General features: G+C 34.4%; 1 protein-coding gene across 2 annotated transcripts in view; it reads right to left on the bottom strand.

The window, feature by feature from the left end:
* The window catches only part of dsb (debris buster), a 117402-nt gene that overhangs the window by 56061 nt on the left and 39071 nt on the right, over positions 1–22270 (bottom strand). The window contains exon 2 of one of the 2 annotated variants that reach the window (XM_067790451.1): positions 18260–18530. In XM_067790451.1, coding sequence (XP_067646552.1) covers positions 18260–18521 — 262 coding nt within the window. In that variant the 5' untranslated portion in view covers positions 18522–18530. Of the gene's footprint in view, positions 1–18259; positions 18531–22270 lie in introns of those variants that run through there. The other variant, XM_067790454.1, reaches the window with a different exon arrangement.

Below are 22270 nucleotides of genomic sequence, written 5' to 3'. Positions count from 1 at the left end.
ACTTACTTGGCAGACAAGGATAAAAGTGAGTGGTAAACGGCAGGTAGGCTACATAACAGTCATCACATCAGTTATACTTTGCCAATTATTTACTTTTGACATACTTCAACAACGTCACATATAACTAACTATTATTTTGATGATGAAATCAATTTGCCTAGCGGTGGTGACGAATTGTATCTATTTAAGCTATTATAGCGATTTCCAATGGCGTGATTACTTTAGTCCACCCGGTACTTTTGAAATATAAAAGCATACTTTACGGCTTGTAAGGGCCTTAAATCCTAAAATCAACATTTTTCCATAATTTCGGTTGCCCTACTTATTATTGATATTATAAAAATGTATGTTTTAAATGCTTGAATGTTCAAATGCCGACATGCCCAGATGGTTGTCTTAGGGACTTATTCATACATTGATTATTCATTCATCCTGTGAACCCAATTTTTTATTATAATTAATCGTTATAACATTTAGTGTATTAATCTTGACCTACGACATCAAGTCTTTGAGCGATATAAATATAGGTAATACAATGTTGAAAACCAAATAGGTTGATATGGTATGGAACTATTTCCGGATAATTAAGAGATTGCTTAGCGAGAATTTTTTTAAATATTTTGGAATCACTTTTGGGATAATTTCGCACCTTTTTCAAGAAATTTTTTATGTTATGCATCCCAAACTAATAAAAAATAAATACATATGTATATATATGGGGTATTGCATCCCATTTCGACCAATTTTGAACCCGACCCCTTTAGAATTGGCTGAAAGTTTTTCTTCTTTTTCTAGCTTACGAAAGACGTTTTTCAGAAGTTTTTCAAATTTTTTCATCCAACTCAAAAAAAGTTATGAATTTTAAAAAAAACGCCGTTTTTGTTTTCAAAATGCTATAACTTTTTCAAAAATTGACCGTTTGGGATTTTTATTTAATTAAAAAAAAAAAAAAAACTTTAAAATTTTTTTTGTATTTTTTCCGAAAAGTGCATTTAAAAATATATTAAAAAAAAAAAAATGATCCCAAACGTTCAATTTTTGAAAAAGTTATAGCATTTTGAAAACAAAAACGGTGCTTTTTTTTAAATTCATAAACTTTTTTGAGTTGGATGAAAAAATTTGAAAAACTTCTGAAAAACGTCTTTCGTAAGCTAGAAAAAGAAGAAAAACTTTCAGCCAATTCTAAAGGGGTCGGGTTCAAAATTGATCGAAATGGGATGGAATACCCCATATACACATATATATATACAAAAATCAAATTTTGTGTGTGTGTTAGCTATGGAAACGTATTTCCCACACTTTAATCATCACCAAATTTTGACTATAGGTTCCTTCGATCAAGGAAGGTTTTTCATATTTCAGAATTAAGAATTTTAAATAAAATTTTTTTTTTGTTTTGGCTGTGCGAACGAGCAATCTTAGCTCCCAAAAATGATAATGTATACAAAATCAATGATCGCATTAAAAACCAAATTCTTGGTGAAGTGACGAAATATAAATCGATCGACACAGTTACAGATGAAGATCAAATTGTGAATTATCCAATTTAATTTCTAAACTCTTTAGAACCACCTGGAATGGCTCACCAATTATTCTTCTTTGGAATTTAGACCCACCAAAGTTGTGCAATGGGACCAGACTTTGCGTTAAGAAATTAATGCCGAATGTAATCGAAGCAACAATCAATCATCAGCGGTAAAAGCAAAGGTGAAGATCTGCTTATACGACGGATCCCAATGATTCCTAAAGATTTGTCACTAAATTTCAAGCTGTTACAGTTTCCTGTACGCCTTGCTTTTGCAATTACAATCAACAAAGCACATGGACAATCGCTTACTGTTGTTGCATGGCCAGCTAGCTATATATTGCCTGCTCTAGAGTTCGAACGCCAAGAAATTTTTTTACCTTTGCACCGAACGAAAAAACCAAAAATATTGTGTACCCACTTGCATTACAATATGATACAATAATAAAATATTTTAAACGAAAATTTCATCAAATATGCGTACAAAATTAAATTACATTTACAGAACAATAAACTAAATTATCAACAAACAATACAGAAAAAATAGCGCAAAATGCATTCGATCTCGGACGTTACAAAGTACGCCGGGTAAAGCTAGTGAATAATAAATAAAAGTTATTTTATTTCTCAACTCATAATATTACACCACCCTCTTCTATAATACAGATATTCATTCGCCCGTTACATCGCCCAGCATCTTGTTTTTCACTCTGCTCTTATTCTACTACTAACTCGTTGTTGGTAGTGTCAAATAGGCTTTCTTGTTAGTGACTGTTGTTAGTTGTTTTTGTTGTTTTTGTTTGCGTGTGCCTGCCGCTTATGGCTTTTAGCGCCAAATGCCAAATAAGAAAAATTGATACGAAAAAAAAAACCGACTGCACTTCGGTCCATACTTGACTACAGTTGGCGGGTGCGCGGCTTGTTTTGGCAGCAAGCGCTGAGCTTATTTGAAATCGATTTTGCAATATTGTCGATCTCATGTTTATTCAGTTGAGAGTTGTTGGTTTTGACTTTATTTTCATATGTTTCTATCTGTGTGTATATCTACATACAAATACACATATATATATGGCCCACTGCCTCTTATTTCTTCTTCTTCATCTTCTTTATCTACAGTCGCTGATTTATTTTTATTTTTTGCACGCATTTTTGTTTATGTAGCGTTTTTGTTTGTTTTTGTTTTTTGTTTATACAAAAAATACTTATTGCTACTGCTGCTGCTACTACAACAAATTATGCTGTGTCATATTGTTAGCAGATTTTGTTTCGTTTTTTTATACACGCTTTGTTGTTGCCTTGTTATTTATCACTCACAACAATCATTGAACATTTTGCTAAAAAATTTATTTATTGTATTCATGTGTGACTGCGTTCAAAAGGCTTTTGTTGTATTTGTGTTTTTCTATGCAAAGATGTAAATATGCTTAGTTGCTACTAGGCGTTAGTGGTAAACAATCGTGCCCACCTCTGAATGATTACTCGAGTAGTTGAGTATTTGCCGAATCATCATAATAATAATCATCATCATTGTTGCATTGCAGTTAAGCAGATGGAGACTTTGCAAAAATTTACAAAAGCAATTGTATTTTTTAAACAATTAACGATTTACAGTTAAAATATAAACATTTTATAGTTGTTGTATGGTTGCGTTGCAATATTTGTGCTTCTAACATAATAATGGGCTCTATTATTTTTAATTTTGCATTTAACAGATATAGTTTTGTAAGAATATGATTTGCAGAGGTAATTAAATTATGAGTTTATTGAGCGATGACTTCTTCAACTTATAGTATTTTTTATTGCGCTAACTGGAATCAAATTTTTGGAAGCCTTAAAATGTCTTTAAAATAAGTCTCTTCAGGATCATTCTCAGGTACTGTTATGCAACAGAAAAGTCATCTAAGCAGATATCGTTGCTAAGCAAGTTGATGGAAAATATCGAAGGATCAACATAAATCTGAATTACGGGCTGCTAACGGACTCTTGTCTGGTGCTGTGATCGCGTTTTTAAAACCTCTCCCGATACCGTTATGATTACTTTGAAATTAATGTTATAAATCCCTGATATTCCTCTTCATTAATTCTTACTTAAATACATGCTAAAATGCCTGGTCCTAATAGTTGTTCACTTGGAAATCATTCTTCCTCTGCTAGCAGCTGTGAACCTGTGATTAATACTTTCCGCCTTTGGTGAGTCATGACATACGAAATAATAAGTAATTTAGAGAAAGTATATCACCTTATCATCTATTTGGGTCCGAATTTGCGCTCGTGACCACTGAAAATTTTTATAGCTCCGTTGAAAAAGGCGTAATTATCAGGTATTCATAGAGTTCGATGCGTGAACATTCAGGTCTACGTCTATAAAACTAATATTTTTAAGCTAACCAGGGCTCGCCAAGGATTGGAAGGAATATTGGTAACTTTACTAAAAACAAAAAGTTTCTTAAAAAACTGAAATTATTGGTTTAACTTCGAGCCCTGGGCGAGCTAAACCATCGACGATCCCCGTTTTCAGAGTCCAATACCAGAAAACTCGCAGTTGCGGAAAGCAGATTTCTCAGGAAGACACGCGTCACTCTAGCTCAACTTTACCTATGCAGAAACAACCCAGACATAACAATGTCTCTCTGGTTCAATCCTGTTGAAAGTGCAAGTTTCCTAGGACTTAGAGGATATCGATGAAAATTTTAATAACGCTAAGCATTTCTACAAGATGAAGAAGGAGAAGAAGAAGAAGATATGTTGTTTTATTACCGCATTATTATCGATAGAGGATTATTATTGTCGAGTTAACGGTATGTTTTCGTCGAGTCATTTGCTTTTTATTGTTTTTCTATCGATTTTATATTAAACTTTATCGGTATTCGTACTAAGCCGATGAGTCGTCGAAAACAAACAGATAACAAGCCGATAACAATTTGGCAACACTCCGATAAGAAATCGATAAATGTTTGACATTAAATAGAAAAACAGTTTGATACCGAATAGATGAGTTTTCGAAAATAATTCGATAACTTCGTGATGATATTAATAAATAATAGATAACTTTTTGATAACAAATTTAGTGCATTTGCATAACAAACCGATAACATATTTATAACTGTTTGATAAATAATCGATAGCTTTGATAGCACTCATGTATACCTCGTCATTTGTACTCGATATGTATGTCTTTTTCTCAATTTATTGATCCCAGCTTCTTATGGCTTTTCCACATAATATTTTCAATTAAAATCGTCCGTATGAGGCTTGTCAGGCAACCAAATCTAGGTAAAAATGCTTTAAAAGAATCGGCTATCTGTTAAATTTTTATGGGACTATAGATATCGCTGACAATCTGAAATCTTCTTTCTGCTCTGATGTTAAAGCTGGCAACCTCCTGTACTAGGATTAGTATTGTATTGTCTTGTATTTGTATTGTAACGAATTTGCTTGCAAATTCTCTTCTTTGCAATCCCCTGCTAAGTTCGAATCACTAAACTGTTGAATAAATAACTCCAATTTGTAATAATGCAAAATGGCCTTTATTAAAGTACTTCACAATACACTCAAACTTTGCAACGAATAGCTTGCTTAATAACCACACTGATTGATAGCTCAATGAAACTCTACTATTCAAAATAATACTGCTTTTGCTCGCTAGATATCATTTTAATCGCAACTGCTTGACAACTCAAATCAAACTGAATTACTTCTTACTCGCTTGCCCCGCTTTTATAGTTTACGCTGCATACTTCTAGGCTCTTCGATTTCCAGAACTTACTAGTTGTTTCGGCTACAAAATCGCCAGCCACAACTACGTGCACAAATTATTGCTCTCTCTTGTGACAACTCAGTATATAGTTCTCATATAGTTTCTACTTGTTTACAATTGTCTACTTTTTAGCGCTTCTCAGATGTACATATGTGAGTTTGTAGTTTACAGTCTCCCGCACACACATAAGCGTATAAGTAAATTCATCTGTGTGTGACATCTCATCTCTCGCTGCCTTGTATGTAAATGATGCTCGTCGGAATGTGTACATATGTGTAGACGCAATTATTGATTCGTTTATGTAGATACATAATGATTGAATTATTGATGTGAATTCACGTCACTGCTTAGCATCGGCCTGGAGATGGCAGCACTCCTTAGTTTTGCTAATATTCGTAACAGTATTTTATTAAACATTTTCTAGATGCATACTTATTAACCTAAGATTACAATATTACATTAAATAATTTCAAATTACTATGCAGCATAGGAAAAGTATATGGCATTTTTATATTAAAGTTTAACATAGTTCTAAATGCCAGTCCTAGCTTTGGTATATTGATTTTTGTGGGGTGTACAAAAATAATAATTTCATAAAGAGTTTAAGTTATACATTAAATTAAATCATCAAAGATATGAAAGAGAATCAATACTAAATATTTGCAGCTTCCTAAGTTGTGTACGATTTATAGGGTCGTCCTCAGCATCACTTCTAATTCAAAGCGATTATAACCAAAAAGATACAGCTTAACTTCTTTTTTAAATAAGTTGACGTTTCTTATTACCTGTACAGTGGCAGGAAGGGAGTTGAAAAATTTGCACGACGTGTATGTGTAAAAACTTCTAAAGTGCGACGTCCTAGCATGCGGAATTTGTACCATCGGAAGTAGATTTCTTCGTAAGTTGTAGACTTCCGAAGGAAAGCTTTCCAGGTAGCCACACCGTATATAGAATGTTTTTAAAACTTTGTAAAGATAGAGATGTCGACACTTTAACTTTATGCAAATGGGTTCTGGGCGCTTAGCTTCCACAAAGAGTGGTGATCTCTCACAAAACAACTTTTGCTTTCTCTCACGTTTAATGTTATTCTTTATTTCAAAATTTTGTGTGGAAGGGATATAAGTAAGCTGGGAAATATAAGTAAGAAAAAGAATCCAAAGGGGATCAAACATATTGTTCCCACTGCTGTTGGAATAGTACCAGAAACTGACGTAAACAACTTACTGCAAATTTGTCCAGTAATATGCATTTAAAAATTTCCTGTTATAAAAAGTCAGTTGGTTTTATTTTGCAAGAAAAAGTATAAATACTAGAATACTTGAAAAAGAAGATTCCGGCTACTAAAGACAATAGCGAAACTTTTCAAAAATATTGCTAATAATCAGGGAACGGATTTTAAGGACCTAAAAGTCTCTTAAAAAGGCAAAATAAAGATGCGAAAAAGGCAGAAAAAGGCAATAAAAACAAACAAAGGGCAATTAAAAGGCAAACAATTTATAAATAAGCAAAATATTCATTTATTTTTAAAAAGAAAAAAATCACTTACTTAGAATTTATAACGAAAACGAAAAAACAAAAATATTTAGTTTCATTACATGAAGTTTTGTACTTTGATTTGAATTTGATTTAAGTCGAGTTTTTAAACTTAAAAACTTTACACTTTAAAGTTGTAGTAACATTGCACCACAAGATGCATCTTAAAGTTTTCGGGAGGCATTTTCATTCGATTATCGCGAAGAAATGCCTTGAAAGTACTAAAAGTACGCTCGACCTGAGCTGATACAAGTGGTGCCCAATTTAAATATGGAACCGTGCAAGCTTCCAAATTATTAGGGACTAGGGCGTTCTCCTCGCCTTTTAATATTTTATCAACCGTCCTAATTGTCTCCAAACCTACGTTGGCTGTAAAAACGGCATGGAATTTTTCCAAAACCACTTTGGAAGTGGTTCCGCGCGCTTCTAAAAGCCGCCTCTGAATATTATCTAAAATATTTAATACTTCGCCAATGGGGGCTCCTAAGAATTTATATGTAAGTAAATAATTTTTTTAGCAAACAATGTTTAAATAACCTGTTTTCTGAAGTCTTCGAAAACCTTTTCTTCCAAAATAAATCCAAAATTATATTTTATGTATATTAAATTTTCCAGAATAGATGCTTTGTTCAACAATTGTTTTGCGAAAGTGACACATGCCGCGTCATATACTAAGTGGTCAACTATTCTCTTTATAGAATCAAAGTTGTCGGCATAATACACAACTACAATTAACCACGTACCCCATCGAGTAATCACCTGCATAAAATAATACAATAATAGTTACAAGCAATAAAAAATAATACATATTTTTTGATGTACCGGCCGAGGGGGAAGAGGTAAAGCTGGTTCCATTTCTTTGAAAATTGCCACCCTTGTTGGGCTTTTTAGAAACACTTTCTTTATGTTTGAAACTAAGGCGACAACAGCAGCGTACGTTGTGCGTATTGATTCGCAGACCCGGTGTACACCATGCCCGACGCAAGTTATGTGAATCATATTGGGGTAAAGTAGTTTTAACAACGACGCACTCTTCTTCATGTAGGGTGCCGCAAACACCCTTCATGTAGGGTGCGTAACAAACACCAAAACCTTTTCGCGTTGGAGTCCTTCTGGCCATAGGATGTGGATAGAATCGTCAAAAAGTGTTGCAATTGTTGACGAGTTCACCTTTTCCAACACCACCACGGTCAATAGATAACCTCGTCCGCTTTCATGCAATGGCCCAACAATAACATTGGTTACATTGCTACCAGCTTTGTCCGTAGTTTCGTCGATGGACACAAATATACGGCTTTCCCCTATTTCTAAACGAATTTGCTGCAAAACGGAGTCGAAACAATCCTTAAGATAACTTTTTCTTATAGTGGATTCATCAGGGAGAGTTTTGTGAAGGTATTTTTCAAAAAATTATTTAAATACTCCACTCTTTAATTTATAGAAAGGAATATCGGTTACAATCATCATTTTAGTGAGATCTTCGTAAAACTCATTCTTCTGCATAAAAGGAACTATCATTCGGGTCTTGCTTTTTATTAATTGTGTCCCTGTTACATGTTTTTTTACGTTTGATGTGCAGCTGAATATAATGCTTTTTTTTCTCATGATTAACCTTTGTTGAACAGATGCTGCAGAATAAAATGGATCCCTCAGTATAAAAGGTATCCGAACCAAACTCTTTAACGAGCCCGTTGATTTTTAATTTGGTTGCAGCTTTTAACTTTGCCATTTGTTTTAATATTGCTATGTTTTAAATATTTCACGTACATAATCTGGCAAATCGTTTTGAATAAAACAGCTGTCAAGGTAGAGTTTTAGCAAACTTCGTCGATTTGGCAATAAGTTTGGTACGCAACGGGTGACATGAGGAGTATAAAATTATTATTTGCTGAAGTATTTCATGTGAATACATTGCAAGATAAAAATTTCTTCAACACCAGTTTTATATACAATGCGATGTAAAATATGAGCTCTTGAAAATTTGAAAATAGAAAAAAGGCAAAAAAGGCAAATCGAAATAAGTATATCCGGAATCAGGTAAAGCTAATTCGTTGTAATTTTCATCAAAACCACAATACCTGGTTCCACAGAAAAAGGCAATTTCCATAGAATCCGTTCCCTGCTAATAATATTTAAGAAGCATCGTAGTTCCACTTTTTCTTTTAATCATTTTTTTTATGTTTAAACACCCGTTAGACATCGCCGAAGGTGAGGTGATAGTCAATTTGTATTATGGTTTATGGTTTTAAGCTCTTTCATTTCACTGGTAAGTTTGTTTCGACTTCTCAAAACTTTATTAAATTGTGAAACGTGGTGAACGCAGAAACGGAACATTAATGCATTCCGAATCCTATCAGTTTCAACCAACAGCGCTTTATTTTAGAATTAACTGAAGGAATGTCTGTAAGAGGAATGTAAACAAAAGTTCACTGTCATTACTGGAATTGTCATTAGATTTAGCTTTTTGGTTTTGAGCAGATGTACCAATATTTATTTCAACTCTTATATGTATGTATATTAGAACACCCACAGAATGTATGGGATTTGCAAAAGTATTAAAATATTTCGCTCCCCACGAATTTTCTGAAAGAATGGGGATAAAAAATAAGATCCGTAAAAATCTGGCCATCTGTAGTGAATAAATTCCATGGAAATTTGACCTAAAAGCTAAAAATGTACTAAAAAATTGTGTATGTACTTATTGGCTAATATCTCGTTAACCAGTAATTTTAGGAGAAATAATGACATAAGGACTTTTATTTAGATTGGAGTCAGGAGTAAATTGCCATATATATATTGTACCTACGAGTGCCCTTTCAAGGAATTTTAATAAGTGGAAGTTAATTTTGTATTTTTTATTTTTTTGTAAAGGTCAAATAAAATACATGCAAAATAATGGATTATATAAGCTATAGACCGTTTGGTAGGATATTAACCACAGTTTCATTTTAACATTTCATTTTAATTTTATTAACATTTTTGCAATGCTGGGATGGCGTAAAACTAAGTAAAAGCGGTTTTTAAATTTCTAAAAATATACAGAATGAGATAATTCAGGGGTAAAGTTCTAATCCTCGTCGCTCCACATAAAAGACAAGATCTGTAAAAAAATATGTAGTGAAAATATTCCATGCGCTTTTGACCTAAAGGCGAAAAATGAACTAAAAATTGTATATATAAGTCTTTATTGGGTAACATCTCGTAAACAAATATTTTGAGGAATAATAAGAGAAATACTTACTTTTAGTTTTTCTAAATTTGAAAAATTTTATTTTCTTTTTGGAATAGTAAGTAGAAACTTTTTCAGACATCCTGCCATAGCTGCGCAGATAGATCCATTTCAAAGGGTGCTAAGCCTTCATCATCAGTACGCTTTAGGCACACTGCGCTAACAATTTAGCTTTACAGCGGTGTTTTGTTTGACTAATAAATTGCTAATTGTATTCCTCTTTACCAACTATATTTATTCAGTGTTGCGCCATCTGTTGCAAATTACTAATAATGCTGGATTTGTTTATTGTCAATTACTTTGTTTGACATTCCCAAGTGGTCATGGTTTATTAACAATTGTTTTTGTTTTTATCGGCCTATTGATAAATGATTCAAAGCTCGATGCGAGCTCAAGGCCAAAACAATAATTTTTTTCAAATGATAATTATTGTTATATTTTATGAGCAGATATACCCTTCTATTTTTATACTCAGTTGAGCAGAGCTCACAGAGTATATTAACTTAGATTGGATAACGGTTGGTTGTACAGGTATAAAGGAATCGAGATAGATATAGACTTCCATATATCAAAATCATCAGTATCGAAAAAAAATTCGATTGAGCCATGTCCGTCCGTCTGTCCGTTGACACGATAACTTGAGTAAATTTTGAGGTATCTTGATGAAATTTGGTATGCAAGTTCCTGGGTACTCATCTCAGACCGCTATTTAAAATGAACGATATCGGACAATAACCACGCCCACTTTTTCGATATCGAAAATTTCGAAAAATCGAAAAAGTGCGATAATTCATTACCAAATACGGTTTAAGCGATGAAACAGAATAGAAAACTAGTAAAATTAAGACAATGGGCGTGGCACCGCCCACTTTTAAAAGAATGTAATTTAGAAGTTTTGCAAGCTGTAATTTGGCAGTCGTTGAAGATATCATGATGAAATTTGGCAGGAACGTTACTCTTATTACTATATGTCCGCTTAATTAAAATTAGCAAAATCGGAGAACGACCACGCCCACTTTTTAAAAAATTTTTTTTTAATTCAAATTTTAAAAGAAAAGTTAATATCTTTACAATATATTAGTAAATTATGTCAACATTCAACTCCACTAATGATATGTTGCAACAAAATATAAAAATAAAAGAAAATTTCAAAATGGGCGTGACTCCGCCCTTTTTCATTTAATTTGCCTAGGATACTTATAATGCCATAAGTCGAACAAAAATTTACCAATCCTTGTGAAATTTGGTAGAGGCTTAGATTCTAGGACGATAACTGTTTTCTGTGAAAAGGGCGAAATCGGTTGAAGCCACGCCCAGCTTTTATACACAGTCCACCGTCTGTCCTTCCGCTCGGCCTTTAACACGATAACTTGAGCAAAAATCGATATATCTTTACTAAACTCAGTTCACGTACTTATCTGAACTCACTTTGTATTGGTGTAAAAAATGGCCGAAATCCGACTATGACCACGCCCACTTTTTCGATATCGAAAATTACGAAAAATGAAAAAAAATGCCATAATTATATACCAAATTCGAAAAAAGGGATGAAACATGGTAATTGTATTGTTCTATTGACGCCAAATATAACTTTTGAAAAAAAACTTGGTAAAATGGGTGTGACACCTACCATATTAAGTAGAAGAAAATGAAAAAGTTTTGCAGGACGAAATCAAAAGCCCTTGAAATCTTGGAAGGAATACTGTTCGTGGTATAACATATATAAATAAATTAGCGGTACCCGACAGATGATGTTCTGGATCACCCTGGTCCACGTTTATGGCGATATCCCGAAAAGGCGGCCACATATAGAACTAAGGCCCACTCCCTTTTAAAATACTCATTAACACCTTTCATTTGATACCCATATCGTACAAACAAATTCTAGAGTCACCCCTGGTCCACCTTTATGGCGATATCTTGAAAAGGCGTCCGCCTATAGTACTAAGGCCCACTCTCTTTTAAAATACTCATTAACACCTTTCATTTGGTACCGATATCAGAGTACCCATAGAGTCAGGCCTGGGCCACCTTTATGGCGATATCTCGAAAAGGCGTCCATTTATAGAACTATGGCCCACTTCCTCTTAAAATACTCTTTAATACCTTCCATTTGATAAATATGTCATACAAACACATTCCAGGGTTACCCTAGGTTCTTTTTACAACATGTTGATTTTCCCTTACTTTGTCTCCACAGCTCTCAACTGAGTATGTAAAGTTCGGTTACACCCGAACTTAGCCTTCCTTACTTGTTTTTACTAATTCTTAAAAAATAATCTATTAAATAAGCTATTTTTGCCCATAAACCGGCACTAAATTGTCACAAAGGGCTTGGAAATATATTTATAATAAACGTGCATTGTAATTGTGAGCTCTAGACCAAGAAATTTATAATAAAAATAATTCTGATAAGGCAGCACAATGGAAAACAAATCTAGAAGCGTGTTCTTAGTTGGTAAGCAGAACGTGGTATAGCACTAATAACCCGTTTTAATACAGCTCTAACTAATCAGGAAGAAGAAAAGCATTTTATATTGCATGCAGTGGAGCAACATTACAAAATTTTGCCATTACGAAACACATCAAAAAAAAAAAAAATGTATAGATTATTTAAACAAAAAATGTTCAAAAGAAAATGTTTAATATTGTCTTATAGGCTTCTAAACGTTTCATATTATTATTTAATTTGATTCTTTACTTAATATTTACCATTTTACTTTAACATAGCATATAAAATTTGAGCTGTGCCCCTGAATTATCTCATTCTGTATGTTTTTAGAAATTTAAAAACCGTTTTTACTTAGTTTTACGCCATCCCACCATTGCAAAAACATTAATAAAATTAAAATGCAATGTTAAAATGAAACTGTGGTTAATATCCTACCAAACGGTGTATAGCTTATCTAATCCATTATTTTGCAGGTATTTTATTTGACCATTACAAAAAAATAAAAAAATTACTTCGACTTATTAAAAGTCTTTGAAAGGTCACTCGCAGGTACAATATTTATATGGGCAATTTACTCCCGACTCCAATCTAAATAAAAGCCCTTATGTCATTAGTTCTTCTAAAATTACTGATTTACCAGATATTAGCCAATAAAGACAATGTTTTTGTGCATTTTTAGCCTTTAGGTCAAATTTCCATGGATTTTTTTCACTACAGATCGCCACATTTTTTTTCAGATCTTATCTGTTATCCCCATTCTCACAGAAAATGCGTGGGGAGCGAAGGAAATTTGCACTTTATTTCTGTGGGTGTTCTAATGTATATGTTTGTATGTATGTCTCTAGATTACTTTTTTGTAAGAACACTTAAACAAAGAATCAAAAAAAAAAAAAACAACTGCATATTTAAATGTGTGCAGTCAGAGTCATGCACTTGACCATCGCATAAAATCACACCGACATTTAGCCATATTATTCTGTCAAACATGACAGGGTCGCACTTGACAAGACCTCGTTAGTAATCTATCCTACCCTTGATTACCTTAATTACAGCTTAATAAATGAATGAAAAACATAAATTGATCTTGCTTTATGTTTATCATTTTATGTACATGCGCATAACTGTATCTATGTATGTAACCTGAATATCTGGAAATTCTAGAGTGAAAATGTTAATATCCAATTGTATTAAAAAGTAATTGTTTAAAAACATGTCGCATATTGAAAAGAGTTTTAAGTATTTATTAATTGGCATTTATTGCCAATTAAAATAATAAGTACCTACAGCTACTATTATATGCTAGATATTGAGTAGAAATTGTATCAAAATCAAACTTCCGCATTAATAAAATAATATATTTAATATAAAAGGGTAAACAGTCATATGTTTTTACTTGCAGTTTGTTCTAATGTTCATTGTTGTTGTTGCTTATTTCAAATATGTGACAGCTCAGCGATAGCATAAAATTATTAGGACCTACACTGCGTATACTTAACGTTGGGCTTTAAAATGAACCTTCTGGTTCCTCAAAAAAAATGTTGGTCACTCCATTTTCTTCTAAGAATTAAGTACTTATGCAATCCACTAGGTCTTTTGTTCGTCGTATGTGGTATGCTTTAATAAAATTGTTTACTGAAAACAACTTTAGGCTGACGAGAGTGTGGAACGGAGAAGCGTTGCTATAATATAAATATAGAAATCTATGAATATTATTTCTTATGTAAAATAGTAAAAGATGTCAGAGTGCCAGACACGTTTGAACCTTGCAAAAAATATAAAACCAAAAATTGCTTCTCGACTAGCATAGCTTATAGCGAGCACTATGCCGTTAACCTTAGACTCAGGAACTAACAACGAATACGAAACTGTGAACTGATTAATTGATAATGTAGAAACATATTGAACTCGTAAGCTTTCTATGGCAGTAGAATAAATTATTTTTTGATGCTTTTAAGTTTAGGGTATGACGGAGTCCAGGATGTAAATTTAAGATAGTTGAAGGTGTAACCGTAATCTTTGGAAGTGGTATGCTACATGCGGAGGAATATCGAATATAAATGTAGATATAGTGTGTGACCCTGATATGCTGTATAGGGAAATGTAGAATGTAAACTTAAGCATGATTACCACAGTGTAGCTTAATTTGAGATCAATGTAGAGTTGATATGAGTGAAATGACAGAGAGTGAATTACGACAAGACGATAAATGTAGTAAGGTGGGTTTTGTCGAAGGCTGGGGTAGCACTCAGCCAATCCAGAGTCGAAAAAGGACACCTATTTCCTTTTGAAATGAACACACGTCGATTTGTTGTTGGTATTTTGGTAAAACACAAACACACCGTTGCAGAGGGCTAGACCTGGCCGAGGAATGGAAGGTGGGCTGTAACCGAAGGTTGGTGAGTCGTTGGATCGATTTCCGGAGGTCGGTAAATACGGAAGGTTGGTGAAACCAATACAAGTCCCTGGGTTTGAGTAAAAAATATTCCTGCCAGGCTAAGGAATCTTGTGTTCGAAGAAAGAATTCGAGGGGCGGGGTAGGGGCGTGGGTGTATCTAGTGGGTACTAAAAATGTTTTTCGGCAGCAGGTTAGGTTAAATATTATTATTTTTTCGTCATTAAAAAAGTAGTAAATAACCGACAATATTCCCAAATTCAAATACATACATATAACCCACTCATAATTGACATGTTTGAACCATTTATATAATTTCATTTTTACTTCAAAATTGTTTTTATAGAAATGTTATTTCAAAGCCATATAAATCTACGGTGTTCACAACGTTCATATATTTTAAGAGTTCAAGATCAAAAAACCCGAGAAACAGTTTTGTAGCCATTAAATTTTAGTCTAACAAGGTGGCACTTTTGAGCAGTTTTAAAGTGGCCTTGACCCAAAAAAAAATTCTAAAAATTCCAAGCGATTTTTAAGCGTCCATATTACCGAAAGTATTACTTTTAAAATAAAAACGAATTTCGGCTTATTTAGGGGTTTGAATGCCATATTGATTGTTACTTACGTTCCATATTCTATACAGTTTTTCATGCGACTAAAATTAGCTTTTATATTTTCAAATACTGTGATGATGCTTTAAAAATATACACTTTTGTATCATGAAGTCAATTCTCCTTGGGGGGTTTGAACCCCCAAAACCCTTCGTCTGTGACCGGGCCTGGCCGATAATGAAACAATAACTTTTTTATGATAAAGTAAAGTTGTTGTGGCTAAACTAATGCGCTTTTCTTAATTAAAGCCTTTACTTTTCTAGACGTACATTACGGGATTTATATAGGTGATAAACGCAATACAAAGCTCAATAGCTTCACAGCTTCAGCAACTCAATTTTTAACCTAACCTAGCCTATTTTAGAAGGCGAGGCTCTGGTATCCAAAAGTTCCTCATAGAACAAGTGGGAGGGGACGGTGTGGCCAAAAAGTTTCAATTTAGTCATATTAAAGCGTTACCGAGATGGTCGCGCTGGTACCTTAATGGTACTTGCTACTGGAGTGTACCGGAAGTATATCCGTCAAAGGATCATCAACACCGATAACACTGATAACACATCGTTTAAGCTAAATATGATTAACTTCTCTGATTCCTCTTGGCTAAGCGTATAGTGTACTAGGTTAAACTAAATAGAGGATTGCCCAAGCCCCTACTCTATTTGCCTACGCGCACGAATAAAAAAATTTGCGTTGCCATTCTTCCTTGAATGGTTGACAACGTTTCAACTAAATCTTACTATAGAGTATAGAAAAGTTTCTCCCCTCTTCCCCTTTTCATTTAAATTGTGCCTGAAACGTTCCAAATTATTGCTTTTCCGTCTTCTCTTTATAAGTTTACAAGTCTGCATTATATAAACCATATCCTGTCCCTCAAAGTAGAAAAGCCCATCACTTCCTCCTCTTCTTCACACCTTCTCTACGCCTATGTTCAAAATTAGCCCCATTGGCCGTCCTGAAGTTTTGTATTTTACATGCTGCCATCAACCGCATTCACGAAAGAAATAGTTATAGAAAACATACTGCCAAACTCAACTAAAGTAAATAGTGAGCTGCTCAATAGCGAAAGCGAGCTATTGCACCAATTCGAGTTTCTGACTCAACTAAAAGCTGGAGTTTTTATTCCTGTAGCAAAAACAAACTATATTTTGCTGGGGTTTGAACAAATGCTCGCCTTTTATGCATGAGGCCCAATAAATTTTCAAGTGAAGTAATTTTTGCTTAAAACAAAAGTAAGGCAGCTTAGTTTCTAAATCCATTCCAAATTAGCTTTCCCTGCTTGTGTTGAATAATCTTCTAGCCTTGCATACCTCATGAATTCTTTCAACATAACATGTTAGCTAATAAAAATACAGTCGCATGTGTACATCACATACACACACACGTATACATATGTAATTGATCATATTAGCGCTGTTTTGGCAACAAGTTTTTGGCAAACCCCAAAAACAGCATCATCGCATAGCATAAGACTAACGAAGTTGAGCCACGAAAACTTCTAATACAAGTTTTAAGAAAAGCAAAAACAAAAAAAAAAAAACATAGATACTTGTAATATGCGTATGTAAGTGTGCATGTAATTTTAACTATATATACATATGTATGTATGCACTATAAAGTGCACGTAACTGTATTTGTTTTCTTGTTTAGTTGCATTTAAGTTTAGCATTTATTTGGGTTTTTCTGCGCTGCAAATTTTGTGTGAATCTGTGTTTATGTATGCATGTATGTGTGTGTGTGTTGATTTTTATTTTGGCTAAAATACCAATTATACTTATATAAGATCGCAATAAAGTTTTTAACGTTTCAACTAAATGACCGCCTGTAAAATGTTGAAATGAACTTGGGCGGCACGATTGTGGTAAACTGTTTGAGCAATGCAGCAGCCACCTCAGCAGTTGTAAAATCAAAAGAACCAAGTTTGCTAGCAAAAAAAAAACAAATTCTTCGCTTTAAATGAAATTTAAAATAATTACAACAACTTGAAACTTGGCAAGACTTGATCTTTGGCAATTTTCGGCTACTATTTTGATTAGCTGCTTCTGCTTTGTTATTGTAGTTGTTGCTTTTGCACAGATTTCTGGCTGCGGTAGGTAGCTGACTATGCTTAAAATGCACTTGCCTAGGAAGCATGAGCTGATCGTTGTTGGTGGCTTAGAATGTTGTATTACGCAAAATACGCTTACCCCGCTGCAAAAATCATTGCCATCAAACGCAGCTGGTGGCCGCTGCAGCTACTGATATGATGGCTAATATGTTTGTATGTATTGATGTTTGTACATAAGCTTTGATGCACTGTTTTTGGTGGTTCTTTTATTGTTGTGGCCAGATTCAGTTGTTTTTGTTTTAATGGCGGTGATATTGACTTTAACACCAATTGCCATGTTCGTCGTTGTTGTTGTTGTTGCCACCAACCGCAATCATAGTCAAATAATTCTACCGCGGCATAGCACGTGTGTGTGTGTATTTAGATAAGTTAACTAACAGCCAATTATAAAACAAACTGTGAAAAAATTGGCCGACGAAAATCGCACAAAAAACCGGAAAATTAAGTCGGTTTCCTTGAAGATTTTACCTTCCAAAGTCGATGCAACAACAATTTCAACATTATTTGATTTTGTTGTTATTACACACACTGACTCTTCATTATTTTTTTCTTAGTTTCATTCTGGGCGCACAAAATTGCTAAATTTTGGTTAATTATTTGTTTTTCTGGTTTAGAAGTTTGCGTTATTTTTTTTTTTTAGTTTTTCGTCTACTTACGGTTATTGATTTTAGCTCCTTGTGATATTAGCATGGACAGCGGGGTGGGGCGGCTGGTTAAATTTGGCATACCACCATGTTCCCCACCTCCGCCACCCCCGCCATCCGATCGTCGATGTGTTCCATGGACATTGTGACCATTGTGGTTGGTGTTGTCGCCGGTGGTTTTCACAATTGTGCTACGACGCCCTCCACCCGCCAGTCCCAATATGTGATCTCTCGCACTGCGGCCATATCTGAGGTAGTGTTTTTGTAACCCCATCGTTTAACACTGCAATATAAAATCCGAGTTATAAAATTTTCGTTTACTTATATTTATTTATTTACTAGCTTATGCCCGTGGGTTTTACCCCACGTTTCTAAAAAATATGCAGGCTACGCGTAACTGACCATGGGTAAGACATGAGTTAGTAAGATTGACTTCTTCTATAGCTAATAACTGTTGTTGTAGCGTAGGTGAGGTTGACAATTGAGTTGCAAAAGCTCTGAAGCTATAAAGGTTTGTATTGCGTCATCAATCCCTTGATTCGCAGCTAATGATCGTTCTTAGCTTCACTGATAGGGATAGGAAATTTAGACATTTAAAATTGAAAAGACAAATCTTCGGTATCAATGGAATCATTGGTTTTAAACTTTTTTGTTTTCGAAATCTTCTGATAAAATGAATTGCTTCAATGACATTCGTAAAAGTTTTGTGAAGAAAAGCCTTGTCCCACTACATTAGCGTGGAGAATCGAAGAAATAACGAAGCATAAATATTACGATATTATGGGCCCTTTTTAAGAACACACCATTTTCCGATTCCTCCAGGTGTATCCAAAAATACCAACCCTAAAGATAACATAAAATAATACTAAAGGAATAACAGCCAAACCCAACTCTGCAACCAAACTTTGCGTGTTGAAATAACCTAAGTTTTTAAGGCAGTCATAGTTCTGAAAGACCCATTTGACTTGTTTTTTGTTTTTTTTTTTTTCAATTCCATATATTACTGGTGCTGTTAGGACTTAGCCGCGCCCCTTCTTACTCACTCCTTATTTTCTTAGAGGTCTTAAGAATGGATCCAATTTAACTCTTTACTGGATTTCAATGTTCTTACATGAATACTTACAGAGTTATGCTGTGTCTAACACACCATTTGTATGGTAGGTGCCATCCCCTTTTTATACTCAGTTGAGCAGAGCTCACAGAGTTTATTAACTTTGATTGGATAACGGTTGGTTGTACAGGTATAAAGGAATCGAGATAGATATAAACTTCCATATATCAAAATCATCAGTATCGAAAAAAAATTTGATTAAGCCATGTCCGTCCGTCCGTCCGTCCGTCCGTCTGCCGTTAACACGATAACTTGAGTAAATTTTGAGATATCTTGACGACATTCGGTATGCAGGTTCCTGGGCGCTCATCTCAGATCTCTATTTAAAATGAACGATATCGGACTATAACCACGCCCACTTTTTCGATATCGAAAATTTCGAAAAATCGAAAAATTGCGATAATTCATTACCAAAGAGGGATAAAGCGATGAAACTTGGTAGGTGGGTTGAACTTATGACGAAGAATAGAAAATAAGTAAAATTTTGGACAATGGGCGTGGTACCGCCCACTTTTAAAAGAAGGTAATTTAGAAGTTTTGCAAGCTGTAATTTGGCAGTCGTTGAAGATATCATGATGAAATTCGGCAGGAACGTTACTCCTATTACTATATATATGCTTAATCAAAATTAGCAAACTCGGAGAACGACCACGCCCACTTTAAAAAAATTTTTTTTTTAAAGTGAAACTTTTACAAAAAATTTAATATCTTTACAGTATATAAGTAAATTATGTCAACATTCAACTCCAGTAATGATATGGTGCAACAAAATACAAAAATAAAAGAAAGTTTCAAAATGGGCGTGGCTCCGCCCTTTTTCCCTTGATTTGTCTAGGATACATTTAATGCCATAAGTCGAACAAAAATTTACCAATCCTTGTGAAATTTGGTAGCGACTTAGGTTCTAGGACGATAACTGTTTTCTGTGAAAAAGGGTGAAATCGGTTGAAGCCATGCCCAATTTTTATACACAGTAGACCGTCTGTCCTTCCGCTCGGCCTTTAACACGATAACTTGAGCAAAAATCGATATATCTTTACTAAACTCAGTTCAAATAATTATCTGAACTCACTTTCTATTGGTATAAAAAATGGCCGAAATCTAACTATGACCACGCCCACTTTTTCGATATCGAAAATTACGAAAAATGAAAAAAGTGCCATAATTCTATACCAAATACGAAAAAAGGGTTGAGCATGGTAATTGGATTGGTTTATTGACGCAAAATATAACTTTAGAAAAAAACTTTGTAAAATAGGTGTGACACCTACCATATTAAGTAGAAGAAAATGAAAAAGTTCTGCACGGCGAAATCAAAAGCCCTTGGAATTATGGCAGGAATACTGTTCGTGGTATTACATATATAAATAAATTAGCGGTACCCGACAGATGATGTTCTGGGTCACCCTTGGTCGATATCTCGAAAATGCCTTCACATATACAACTACCACCACTCCCTTTTAAAATTCTTATTAATACCTTTAATTTGACGCCCATATTGTACAAACACATTATAGAGTCACCCCTGGTCCACCTTTATAACGATATCCCAAAAAGGCGTCCACCCATAGAACTAAGGCCCACTCCCTTTTAAAATACTCATTAGCACCTTTCGTTTGATACCCATATTGTACAAACGCATTCTAGAGTCATCCCTGGTCCACCTTTATGGCGATATCTCGAAAAGGTGTCCACCCATAGAACTAAGGCCCACCCACTTTTAAAATACTCATTAACACCTTTCATTTGATACCCATATCGTACAAATTAATTCTAGAGTCACCCCTGGTCCACCTTTATGGCAATATCTCGAAAAGGCGTCCATCTATAGAACTATGGCCCACTCCCTCTTAAAATACTATTTAATACCTGCCATTTGATACGCATGTCATACAAGCACATTCCAGGGTTACCCTAGGTTCATTTTCCTACATGGTGATTTTCCCTTATTTTGTCTCCATAGCTCTCAACTGAGTATGTAGTGTTCGGTTACACCCGAACTTAGCCTTCCTTACTTGTTTATATCGAAGTTATGTTTAGCCTATAACGATCTTTGAAAGGCTTCTAGTGGGTGATTCAAATTTAGTTGTGATATTCCGATCCGTTTAGGGCGCAACCCGAATTAAACCTACATTCAATAGTTTTAATTTTATATAATATGGTAGATGTGGATAGCCTGAAGTTAACAAAAAATTTTAACGGCGGAAAATTACTAAACATCCAAAAGGAATAACAGCCAAACAACTCTGTAGTCAACATTTAGCTGTTATAATGGCCTAAGTTTGTAAGGCAACCATAGTTCTGAAAAATCCCATTTGTGGGGAAGGTGCCACGCCCCCTTTTTCCCAATTCCACATTTTACTGGAGGTGTTAGGACTTAACCTCATATAGCTCCTTACCAATTTTCATTATCCTATAATTACTACATCCAGAGATATGCAGTATGATAAATTCCATTTATATGGGAGGTGCCAAGCCTTCTCCCCTACGCCACATTTTATTGGGGGTGTTAGGGATTGACCTCATATAACTCCTTACTGAATATCAATGTTCTAGCATGAAAACCTTCAGAGCTATATGGTACCAAACCACGCCCCATTTATATATCGATATTATTTTTAGCCTATGACCATCCTTGGAAGGTTTCTAGTGGGTTGTGCAAATGTGGTTGTGATCGGTCAATCCGTTTAGCACGCAACTTGATCTATACCTACATATATACATAATTTGAATTTTATATATATAGATAGATAATGTAAGTTGTAAAAATATTGAGAATATAAACAAGTATTTGTTAGTAAGGTAAGTGAAGAAGACGCCGCTTAACTCAAGGTTGACAAAAAAAAACGCAAACATATAGCGAATCTGTCAATATCAACACCGGGTTTTTCGATCGAAGGAACTGTGTGTCA

This window comes from Eurosta solidaginis, chromosome 5 (genome assembly GCF_040869045.1).
Source record: "Eurosta solidaginis isolate ZX-2024a chromosome 5, ASM4086904v1, whole genome shotgun sequence".
Classification (NCBI taxonomy): domain Eukaryota; kingdom Metazoa; phylum Arthropoda; class Insecta; order Diptera; family Tephritidae; genus Eurosta; species Eurosta solidaginis.
This window is presented reverse-complemented; position numbering and strand designations above follow the sequence as displayed.